At 41.3% G+C, this 12259-nt stretch overlaps 1 protein-coding gene and 1 pseudogene across 1 annotated transcript; one reads left to right on the top strand and one right to left on the bottom strand.

Moving 5' to 3' along the window:
* Positions 1-227: 227 nt before the first annotated feature.
* Positions 228-1856, top strand: LOC121466419 (annotated as a pseudogene).
* Positions 1857-10715: 8859 nt separating this feature from the next.
* Positions 10716-11672, bottom strand: LOC121466513 (olfactory receptor 4S2). The gene has a single exon (XM_041680255.1). It carries the CDS (start codon positions 11670-11672, stop codon positions 10716-10718), a length of 957 nt encoding a protein of 318 aa, XP_041536189.1.
* Positions 11673-12259: the final 587 nt, after the last annotated feature.

The following is a 12259-nucleotide window of genomic DNA, read 5'->3' as shown; positions in this document are numbered from 1 at the left end:
ATTATTAGATGAAGGTTTTAAAACAATTGGATGTTATTTTAAGAAAAATATATTCTTCAATGTGTCTTTTTACTGAAATTGCTAGATAGCTAATTTTCAGTGTGTTTTCACCACAATTTCCAGGTATCTAGTTAAAAATTAGCATGTTTGGAGGGAGAGAGGTTTAAGCTGTCCCTAGGTGAGCCCTCCTTCTGTCAGGCCCCCGGCTTGGGGTGCCTGCCTTCCCTATGGCTGGACACCTGGCTTCAGAGTTTGCCTTCTCACCCCCACGTGGTGGAGGTGATGGGTTGGGAGGGCTGGAGCCAGGCTGGGTGATAAGCCAGGGGTTGGGCCAGGCTCAGAGGTGTTGGGGATCTCCCCTTGTTCCCCGCCGTATAAATTCTGTGGAGGGATGGCATACTGTGGACCTCAGGTTGGACTGGGCCTAGTGCCCCAAGTTGGCCTGGAGACTTCGCAGCTGTTATTCTTTCGGTCCCTGCCCTGTCCACGCCCACTCCTTTTAAACTCTGACCTCACCCGCCATTGCTCCCTCTTCCTGTTTCCTCCTTGGTGTACACACGGGGCTCTGCCTCTCTCCTCCTCTCTCTCCCCCCTCTCTCTCTCTCTCTCTCTCTCTCTCTCTCTCTCTCTCTCCCTCCCTCCCCCTTTTTAATAAACATTTATGGCTATTTTCTGTGTTTATATGTCTGACCCTCCCCGTGCATGCCCTCCCGCTGGTTAGAAGCTGTAGCCGCTTGCTCGGGTGCCGGACATTAGAGCCAGCGCCCGGCACTGCTGGGACCCGCCGGAGTTTGCTGCGGGGCGGGGGACCCCAGGGATATATATATATATATATATATATATATATATATATATATTTTTGGTTTTTCGAGACAGGGTTTCTCTGTGGCTTTGCCAGGGATATTTTTTTTTTTTTTTAAGAATAAGAGCAGCCTGAGGATCAGGCAGGAGCAAGAGCGGAGAGCAACTCAGAGGGAGCCTCCCCTGAGCCTGGCACTGTCTGCCCCAGTGTGGTGAAGTTGGACAAGGTGGAACTAAGTCCCGAGGAGTCCCAGGACATGAAAGATCTGCAGAAGGAGCTAGAGCAGTTTTTCAAGGTGCTGAAGCAGAAGAGGATCACCTTGGGGTACACCCTGGGTGTTCTCTTTGGAAAGGTGTTCAGCCACACCTCCATCTGCCGCTTTGAAGCACTGCAGCTCAGCTTCAAGAACATGTGCAATGCTGGGAGGTGGTGGCACACATCTTTAATCCCAGCATTTGGGAGGCAGAGGCAGGTGGATCTCTGGGAGTTCGAGGCCAGCCTGGTCTACAAGAGCTAGTTCCAGGACAGGAACCAAAAAGCTACGGAGAAACCCTGTCTCATAAAAAAAAAAAAAAAAAAAAAGAACATGTGCAAGATGCGCCCCCTGCTGGAGAAGTGGGTAGAGGAAGTCCACAACAAGGAGAACCTTCAAGGAGATATGTAAAGTGGAGACCCTGGTGCAGGCTCAAAAGGGAAAGCCGGCGAGCATTGAGAACTGGGGGGAACCTGGAGAGCATGTTTATGCAGTGCCCAAAGCCCACCCTTCAGCAGATAAGCATTATCGCCAAGCAGCTCGACCTGGAGAAGGATGTGGTCCGAGTGTGGTTCTGTAATCGTCCCAGAAGGGCAAACGATAGCACTGATTATTCCCAACGAGAAGAGTATGAGGCTACCGGGTCCCCTTTTGGGGGAGGCCCTATCTTTTCCTCTACCCCCAGGGCCCCATTTTGGTGCCCCAAGCTATGGGAGCCCCCGCTTTACCACACTCTACTCTCCAGTCCCGTTCCCTGAGGGCCAGGCCTTTCCTACTGTTCTGGGATCCTTTGCACTGTGAGTTTTCTCATGTTCATGGTCTCATAAGTAATCATCCTTTATTCCTTGAGAAACCACAGTGCTGAAGGGAGGAAAAAGGCCCTCTTTACTTGTATCTCCCACATCATTGTAGTCATGTTTTTTGTGCCTTGCATATTTATGTACACACGTCCTGTATCCACCTTTCCCATGGACAAGATGATATCAGTGTTTTATACAATTTGTACACCCTTTCTCAACCCTCTGATTTACACACTGAGGAATGCAGAAGTGAAAAATGCCATGAGGAAGCTCTGGAGCAGAAAAGTCTCGGGTGATATATAAGGAATCAATTGTATTTATCTTAATAAAAAAATTTTATCTTTCAATTATATGATTAGAATAGCAATGTCCTGGGAGTGGTGATTTGGTTCCTTCTAGAGAATGGGATAATGGATAAATCCTGAAGTGAATACCAAGATGTTTTGTAAAAGAAGACATAGGAAGAGGAAGTGAATATTTATCTCATTCATGTTTTAATAAATGTTCATTGCTAGTAGGCCCATGTTTAGGGGAAACAACTTACATTCAGAGCCTGTAATGTTTATCCTCTTTCAAATGACTTCCTTTATTACAGATGATATGTTTTCTCATGACTTTTCCATTAACAAAACCTTCATTCAAATAAATGTATTATATTCATAAATTTGTAGATGTTTTCTTATAAGGTGCAGTCATTGTGTGTTATTTTTGAGTGTGTGTGTATGTGTGTTAGCATGAGTGAGCATGTTCTTCCTTGTCACACACTCTTTATTCTTTTTCTGAAACTTTTTTTTGCTTCTTTGTGAATTTCACATCATGCATCTCATTCTCTCATTCCTTTCCTTGCTACTATCCTCTGCCTTTCAACCTTCCCCCAAAAGCAAAATTTAAAATGTCAAGAAATTATCTCTCCCCACAAAATACAGAATGGAAGCTATGGTGTTGTTGCCTCCTGAATCACACAGTATACCCTTTAGTTAATACACATTTACTTGTAAGTATTCACTGCATTGAGTCATCAATCTGGATCAAAGCCTCTGACTTTGGCTATGCTGTTGAGAGTCAGCTCTCACTGGGCCTCGGGTTCTTGGATATCCTTTTGTTGCCTTGTGTTCTAGTGATCATGTAGCTTTGGATCTGCAGATCTTCTCCCATGTTCTAGAAGTTCCTAGTTGGGATAGTTGTTGGGGTAGGTTACCTATTAGTCCTTGTTCTAGGCCTGCATAGTAGCTGGGTTGGTCATCTTGCCAGCTTCCCTTCATTGTCAGCATCCAGATGAGCTCTCAGGCACTGCCCTGCCTAGCTCACCCAATGAAGCAGAGAGCAAGGAGCAGTACCATTTTTCCTGCTCTCACAGCTCGAGTCCAGCTAACCTGTACTCACATCACCACAGCCAGCTCTATTGTTTTGCCCAGATGAAGTACAGGGCATACTCTTTGTACTTCCTGAGGAGCAGAGGCAGCTCTTCTGTTCTCATGCCTCTGAGGTTAACTCTCCTGCCTGTCATAGGCGCCAAGTGATGAGGGGTGCTGTGGAATTTTCCTTTATACTGTGTAAAGATGTGTCACTGATTGCTTTAATAAAGACCTGTATGGTCAATAGATAGGTAGAAAGAGGTTAGGCATGACTTCTTGGGACAGAAAGGTCTTGATGAAGAATAGTGAAGAGATTAGCCAGATTCAGAGGAAACAGGATGTGGAGGACGAGATAGGTAAAAACTATAAGCTTTGTGACTGGATATAGATTAAAAGAAATGGGTTAACTTAAGTCCTAAGAACTAGTTAGAAACAAGCTGAAGCTACAGTTGAGGTTCAATTATAAGTCTCTGTGCCATGATTTAGGGGCTAGTGGTACAATAAAGCCTATTCCCATTCCCCTCATCACAATGTGGCATACCAGGGAGGGTGGGGGCAGCTCTACTCCATTCATCCCTATATGCACAGCTCACCTGGGCCTTTGCCAGCAGGGTCATTTCTAGTATTCTGCCCAGGTGAGGTGCCATGCTTGCTCTTGCATGTGTTCCAGCTGGTGAGGTACAGGGCAAGTTTTCCTATTCCTGTAGCCCTGGGTCCACCTATCTTATCTGCCACAGGAGTCATGAAGTGAGGGGAGAAAGGGCATTTTTTTCTTCACACATGTTACCACATGCAGGATGACAGGGGAAGGGATTGTTTCAGTTCTCCCTCTTTTATAATCTCAGGATGCTCACCTGTGCCCCACCAACAAGGACAGCTCTATCTTGCCTAGCCCATAAATATACCTGACCCTTTTACAATAAAGAGCCTGTGCTTTGGAATCTCTGAGTCTGTGTCATTGCCTCCCTGTCTTCTAACTCCTTGCCCTTGGCCCCCTGCCCCGCCCCCCAGGAAACAGGAACTTCACAACAGGCAGCACCAATAAGCCTTCAAAAACTACAAGGGAGTGAGATCATCCCTCCATTGCTCCCTCCACCATATGACAGACAAAAGATGAGGTCAGATCTCCCAAGTGTATTTGTGGTGCTGGATTACCTGTGCCTTTGTCAATGGGGTCAGCTCTACTATGCTGCCCAGGGTAGGTGCAAGCGTGCTGAGGGCTACAGCCATTGAGGGGTAGGTTCAAATCTCCCACTTTCAAGATCCTGGGACCATTTTTTCTACCCTGCTGTAGGTGTTAAGGGATGAAGTGCAAGGAACAAGGAGGGTATCTTTTCTTCCCATACACCACAGCATGACAGACCAAGGGGAGAGCTAGCTCCTCCACTCTTGCATATTCAGGAACAGATTATGCGATTCGCACTTGCAGGAACAGTTTTTCTGTGATGCCCGAGAGAGGTGCAGGGTTCTGCTCTCCAAAGTGTTGTAGTTAGAGGTAGGGCCAATTCTACACAGCCCAATCCTCACTGCATTCAGTGGTTTCAGGAGCCATGAACATCAGTGTAGGTCCAGGCAGAGCCAAGGAACAAGACATAGCCCCAGTGGCAGCACAGGATTATATGAGGCCCTGGCCCTGGGTGACAGCGTATGTTACTCAGGTTGGGATGGGTGCAACAGCAGCATAGCCCTCAGGCTTTAAGAAAATCACAGGTGGAGGCCGGGATCCTGGGAAACAGTGTGGTCCTTTGTGGCAACATGGGCCACAAATAACAACAATGACTCAGGCTGTTGTAGAACCATGAAAACATACATGGTCCTTGGCAACAGCCCAAACTGGATGTCATTGTGGTCTTACTTGGCCTTGCCGGATTGATTGCTCAGATCAGCATGATCAAAGAAACAGCATCATCCCCAAACACCAGTATGTCCCCAGGTCCACTCAATCTTAGATGGTAATAGAAGCTATTGACATCAGCACAGATCCTTGCTGTGGTAGGGCCACAGATACATATACTGGTTACTTCTACAGTTTGGGACTAGATGACGCCATGACACTGCATTACATTATAGGCCGCACAGTTCTGTATGGCTCTGTGTGGCATCTAGACCCTGTAAGATCGGCATGGTCTCAGGATTTAGCCTGGACTGCAGTCCTCAGTATGAAGCTTAGTAGCAACAGACCCCCACATCTGCATTAGGGTCACAAACCAAGTAATGACCTTTGGAAGAAGCCCAGATCAAGACATCTGACCCTGAGTCTCAAGTTGGGCCTGTACTTCAGTTCATTCTTCTCTTCCTTCCACCTCTTCAGATCTGTCTCTCTCCTCAGTACGTGCAGTATTTTGCACCCCCCCTCCCATTTTGCCACTCTGTACTTACCATAAAGGTGCCCAGACTGCCTGGTGTGATAGGTGCTGGGCAGGCTCCTAGGTGGAATTCTTTCTGTCCCAAGTCTAGAGACCGGGGGCAGAGCTGTGCTTATCCTCCAGAGTCTGCCAGGTGGCTCTAAGGTGAAATTCTGTCTGCCCTGAGTCTTATTTTTTTTAAAGATTTATTTTTTATTAAGTATACAGTGGTCTGCCTGCATATGTCCCTGCAGTCCAGAAGAGGGAAGTATATTTCATTACAGATGGTTGTGAGCCACCATGTGGTTCCTGGGAATTGAACTCAGGACCTTTGGAAGTGCAGCCAGTGCTCTTAACCTCTGAGTCATCTCTCCAGCCCCCTGACTCTTATTCTTAATAATTAAACCAGGAAGCGTCTTTATTCTTAATTGATATTGTGATTGTTACTATGATTATATTATATACATTAATATATAGCTGTCTGTTTCTATATATATGTATATAGAGATGTATATATACATATACATTCACACATACATACGTGCAGCTTAGAGTTCATACTCCCAGTGTCACACGTCACCTTGGCAGAGGCTCTACAGAATGTATCCTAATGTAGTTGTAAGTTTTCTCTGTTTTGCTTGATTCTGCCAGACAGGTTTCTTTTCTGCCCATCAGTCCCGCAACTGATTATTAATAAACACTGAGAGGTAAATATTAAATATAATGGTTTGGCCAATTGCAGGCATTTTTGATTAGCTCTCATGCTCTGGCATCTTTTTCCTTTGGCAGCTACATGGTGTTTCTCTTATTAGACAGCTGACTCACATTCCTCTTGACACTGCCCTAGTTTGTCTGTATATCTGTTTGGATTTCCTGCTTAGCTATACTCTGTTTTGCCATAGGCCAAAGAGCTTTAATTATTAACCAATGGGAACAACATATATTCACTTGTATTCCCAACATACAAAAGAACATCCTACCTTTTTTCCCCATTTTCTGTCAAATTAAAAAGGAAGGTGAAAATTCAAACTCATGCTCTAGACACCAAAGATAGAGTTGCTTCTACTGCTATGCCTTCCCTGCCATGTTGAACTGAAGGGTCTCTGAAACCATGAGCCAAAATTACCTTTCGCTTCTTAAAGATTCTTTCGTCAATATCCTGTTACATTAACAACAAAAATTAATAATATAATCTGTACATGTTCCTAATCCAGATATAAATTTTTATGTAGATGATAATTTAATTGTGTAAGAAATTGTGGTAGGAGATTGAAATAAAAACAGATCAATCTAATCACATTGTTTACTATTTTTTATCCTCAACACAGGAATAATTTTATCACAAATATGAATTCTTTTAGAGTTCCCTGTATTACTAGGATAGAGTAGCTGGAGCAGATATAAAAGTATTTGAAATAAAGTATAGTGCAACCATGTGGATAGTGGTTGTAACTTTTGTTTCTGTATATCAGCAAGTTGTCTGTCATTTATATTCCTTATGTACTCATGAAGACCATATGCAAAAAGGGTATACAAAGGCTTCATGTCATCATTCATCATCATGACTACCAGGATTCAGATCTCAGAGTTTTCAATAAGAAGACATGAAGTATGCTGTGCATGTAGCCATTGTAAGAAACACTGACTTTGCTGATAACTCTTTACATCATCATCTTGTTCACTCTAAGAATGTGCATCAGAGGTCTTCCTCAAATCCCTCCTTACTTGTAATTCACACGTCACTTCCATTTATGTTCTTCTAAACTATCATTTTCATTTATGTGCTTATGTTTATTTCTGCCTGTGATGTCAAAGCACTTGCTTTTTCTTATATCATGATTGTCTCTGCTAGAGACAATTTTGGGAATAGAGGCATTATGAATGCCATGTAACATGGGTGTTGCCAAAACTAAATGTTGTAGTTCTTTGCTGTATCTTTTTTTTTCTTTTTCTTTTTATTGAGAAAAGGAGAAAAAACAAACAAACAAACAAAAAAAAACAAGTTTCCACCTCCTCCCAGCCTCCCATTTCCCTCCCCCTCCTCCCACCCTTCTCCCCCTCCCCCCACTCCTCTCCCCCTCCCTCTCCAGTCCAAAGAGCAGTCAGGGTTCCCTGCCCTGTGGTAAGTCCTAGGTCCTCCCCCCTCCGTCCATATCTAGGAAGGTGAACATCCAAACTGGCTAGGCTCCCACAAAGCCAGCACATTAAGTAAGATCAAAACTCTGTGCCATTGTCCTTGGCTTCTCATCAGCCCTCATTGTTCGCCTTGTTCAGAGACTCCGGTTTTATCCCATGCTTTTTCAGTCGCAGTCCAGCTGGTGGGGCTGATCTTTGCTGTATCTTAATCTATCTATTGAATCAATATCTACCTTTCATGTACTAGTACAGAAAATAGGTAAACTTCAAGTTGGAATGTTTAAGAGAGGAGCTGGCTAGCTTGTGCCTTTTTATTACTTTATTGTTTGAGGCTCTGCATAAAAAAGTACTAGAGGATCTTGAAGCACTGACACATCTGTATGTCTTCTCCTTTATATTCCTGTTCACAATCATCATGATGATGCTCTTACCATAGCAAACTGTACAAAATATATAGCTCGACCTTGAACTTGTTTATTAACAGAGTTATTTGCCATGATGAGAAATAGGTCCTAGCTACTTTCATTTGAGAATTGCACTAAATTTTTTTAAAAATGAAAAAATATGTGTGTTGCATATGATAATCCTGTCAAACAAACTCTATTTCTGAAAATGTAATTCTATGTAAATGCCACTCACTTATTAACATGGGAAAACACTGCATTTAATTATCTATCAGTTCTCTAATTATTGTATATTACTTCAATTTAACATTTCAAATCAGGTGATGAATATCTCTATTCTTCAAGTTCATAAATGAGACCGTACAGCCCCATTTAAAAAGTCATCATGAGGCAACAATTATATACTGTTTTGCTTTGTTTTTTTGTTTTTGTTTTTGTTTTTTTTTTACAAATATGGAGCATAGGAAGTCTTCAAAGTAGTGTAAAACTCAAAACTTGGGAAAATGTAAAAAATAAAGAAATTGAAAATTCTTTATGTACAATTTGCTTTTCTTTACTGAAAACAGAGCATAGAAATCAATATTTTTCTGCACTGTTTTAGTTGTGTCAATATCTTCTTTACATAAATCTGCCCCGTACTTATAGAGTAAATAAGACCCTGTGGCAAAATAATTACATGCACACACATATGTACACACACACAATGACTGTGGACATGGATAGCCTAATGTATCTGCTTTTAATATTCATTTTTATACTGTATGCATGTTGAACAAAATATACATGTCAAATAAAAATAATTTTATCAATGCTACAACAAAAATGGACATGAAAAATGAAACAGTTGGAACTAACTTTTTCTGGAGTATAAGTCAACATAATCTTAGGATACTAATAGGCATTTCTTTTATTTCTCCTTAGACATTCAGTGCAGTAGGCAGGAACTCTGGGTTGGGTCCATTGCACCTCAAAACTGATGAGCTACTGCCCAGAGAGAGAGAGTAGAAGTTCCTCAGATATTCAAACATAATATTTCTGATGCTCATCTTCTGTACAACAGTCTACTCTAAAAGAAATATGGCTTGAAATCTCTTCAACTATCTCCATTTCTTTTACAAAGGATTCTATATTTAAAGGTCAAGAACCCACTTTCAAAAAGGATCCATGAGAAGGCAAAGATTTTAGTGAGAGTTTTTTTTTCCAAATCTAAAAGACAGAGATTGGGAATGTTTAAAAAAGAGTGGGATATTTAGAAATATGGCAAGAAGAATGATAAAATATATGGAAAGGAGGCAGGAAGATATAGTCAAGTGTCAAATTTTATTTACATGGGGAGAAAGAAACTTGCTGGGATGATCTGACTCAGGAAAGTGAACATGAGCAGATATGACAAGGTCTCATTCTGATACACTGCCCATGAATTTGCTATGTAGCTGGGGTTGACTCTGAAATTCTGATCCTCACCCTGACAACCCCACTTGTGCCCACATACACACCTCTTCAGTGCTAAGGTTTCAAGCATCTCCAGTATACATACTGCTTAAAAAAAGAACATTTAACCACAAGAATGCAACATTCTTATTATTAGGCAATACAGGCTTCCCAAGGAATAACATTTATATTCAATTTTCTATGTAATTGGAACCTATGTATAGGGAGAAATAGTAGTTGAATAATTAGATTTTAAGAAATACAATGAAGCAATGGTAAAGACACATTTATACTCAACATTTGCCTTAATGAAATAAATCTGAGTTTGTGGATCCCAATGAAAGGAAATTTTATTCTTAATAATCTATGCCTGAAATGAGAAAGGGTAGAGTGGAATGGTATAATTGAATTGAGAGATCATAAGATCAGTCTATCCAGTGTTCTAATAGTTGGAATAAAAGAAAATGACTAATAATGAAAGAAAATATTATTTACCAAAACCAATTATTAAAACTAAACTTTTGTTTTGCCATATATTTTTACATTCTTTGCCGGCTGTATCACAGTTTCAATGCTATGAAGCTTAGTTCCCCTTGATTTCTGAAATCTGTCAAGACATTAACTTGGATGTGATCCTTCACATGTATAGGATCATTTATGCAATATACATACAATGAGAGTGTAATAGGTAAATATAGCTTTTCCCCCTCATTTGTCCAGACAGGTTTTTTCTTTACAGCCCTGGCTATTCTGAAACTTGCTCTGTGGAATAAGGAAGCCTTGAACTAACAGAGATTCTCTTGGCTATTAAGTGCTGGAATTAAAAGCATGTGCTACCACCACAGTTTGAATTCCTAGAAACTTAAATGCCACATTTTTAAAACCTAAAGACAGTCTTAAGTATTTCATTGGATTCTCCCTTAAATAATTAGGAAGAGCAGACAGCAATGATTTTATGTGATCATTCTTATGACCGAGTAATACAATCATTTCCATTCGTATTTCCAAAAATTATCTGCACATAAAATATTACAGTATGTTCATGATTATTGTACCTTACGTCTGTGTAACACAGTGCCCCAACATTTCTCTTTTGAATCCAGTGAGGTTGCTATTGTTGTCTCACTAAACAATGACAATATTCAAAGCTGAAGAAATTGAAGTTTGCCTACTTAATGATAACTTTCTGCTATTTCCCAGTCCTCTCCCAAGTGACTTTTCTAGCCCAGAGCTTCCTCATTGCATTCTTTACTTCTGCATTTCTCAAAGTGTAAATAAGAGGGTTAAGCATGGGAGTGATAATGGTGTAAAACACAGCCACCATCTTATCCTCTGAGAAGGTAGTATCAGGCCTCATATACATGAAAGTACAGGGACCAAAAAAGATGATGACCACAGCAATGTGGGAACCACAGGTGGAGAGGGCTTTGCGTCTGCCTTCTGCTGACTGCTTTCTCAGAGACACCAGAATAATGGTATATGAGATTAGTAAGATAACAAAACTTCCCAGTGCGATGGTACCGCTGTTGGCTGTCACAACCACACCTACAATGTAGGTGTCTGTGCAGGCAAGCTTCAGTACAGGGTGGACATCACAGAAGTAGTGATCAATCTCATTGGGTCCACAAAAGGGGAGCTGTACCATCAGAGCCACTTGGATAATGGAGTGTAAGAACCCCCCCACCCATGTTCCCAGCAGCATCTTATTGCATCTCTCCCGGTCCATAATAGTCATGTAGTGGAGGGGTTTACAGATGGCCACATATCGATCATAGGCCATGACAGTAAGGATGAAGATCTCAGTGCAACCAAAGAAGTGAACCCCAAAGAGTTGTAACATGCACCCCACATAGGAGATAGTTTTTCTCCTCACCAGCAGGTCAACAATCATCTTGGGCGCTGTGACTGAGGAGTAGCAAATGTCCACAAACGATAGAAAGCTGAGGAAAAAGTACATGGGGGTCTTGAAAAGATTGCCACTGAAAACTGTTACCATAATGAGGAGATTTCCCAGCACTATGACTATGTAAAAGAAGGAAAACACCACAAAGCATACTTCTTCAATCTCTGGGTTCTGAGAAAGGCCCCAGAAAATAAATTCACTGACATTGTTTACTTCTTCTATGGAATAAGTTCTTGAGGGCATAATCTCAAAAAGACTTTAAATTACCTGAAAGACAAATGAAAAAGATCATCAACACTCATTCTTATTTTATAATAAATGAAAAATTATGATGGCTAGAGGTGGAAGGGGAGCACTTAGGACTTCCATTCTCTGAAATCAGTTTAAATGCATCTGTTCAGATCAACTTACCTCAGTGATATGTCCCAGTGTTCTTTTTAATTAAGATGAGAAGTAAAGGCCTAAGACATAAGGCTGATTCTCGCAGTCTCACATTATACCTGAAGAATTTGCTTCTCTATGTTTCAAAGATTATATGTCAGCTTCTAAATGTACTTGGATCTTATTTTGTAGAAAATATCTATTAAATTTCAAACACAATACTGTCTGAAATATCAGCAAATGCTTGCAGCATTAATTATACAGGATAAAGAATGTTTGCTCATATTTACCCTGCTTCATACCGTCCTACCTGGGTATCATATCTACTCAGAAATCACAAGTAACAAACCACAATGACTTCTGCAGGCTTCCCTTCCCCTAAAAATTGGATCATCTTGAAGTGACACTATGGTCTCTCATCTGACCTCATGAATTGAACATCAATATGT

Source organism: Microtus oregoni, unplaced genomic scaffold (genome assembly GCF_018167655.1).
Source record: "Microtus oregoni isolate MIOR12 unplaced genomic scaffold, Mior012 000033F_ref0000390, whole genome shotgun sequence".
Lineage (NCBI taxonomy): Eukaryota > Metazoa > Chordata > Mammalia > Rodentia > Cricetidae > Microtus > Microtus oregoni.
This window is presented reverse-complemented; position numbering and strand designations above follow the sequence as displayed.

Coding starts and splice junctions, on each gene's coding strand:
- LOC121466513 (XM_041680255.1), bottom strand. CDS start 11,672: ATGCCCTCAAGAACTTATTCCATAGAAGAAGTAAACAATGTCAGTGAA.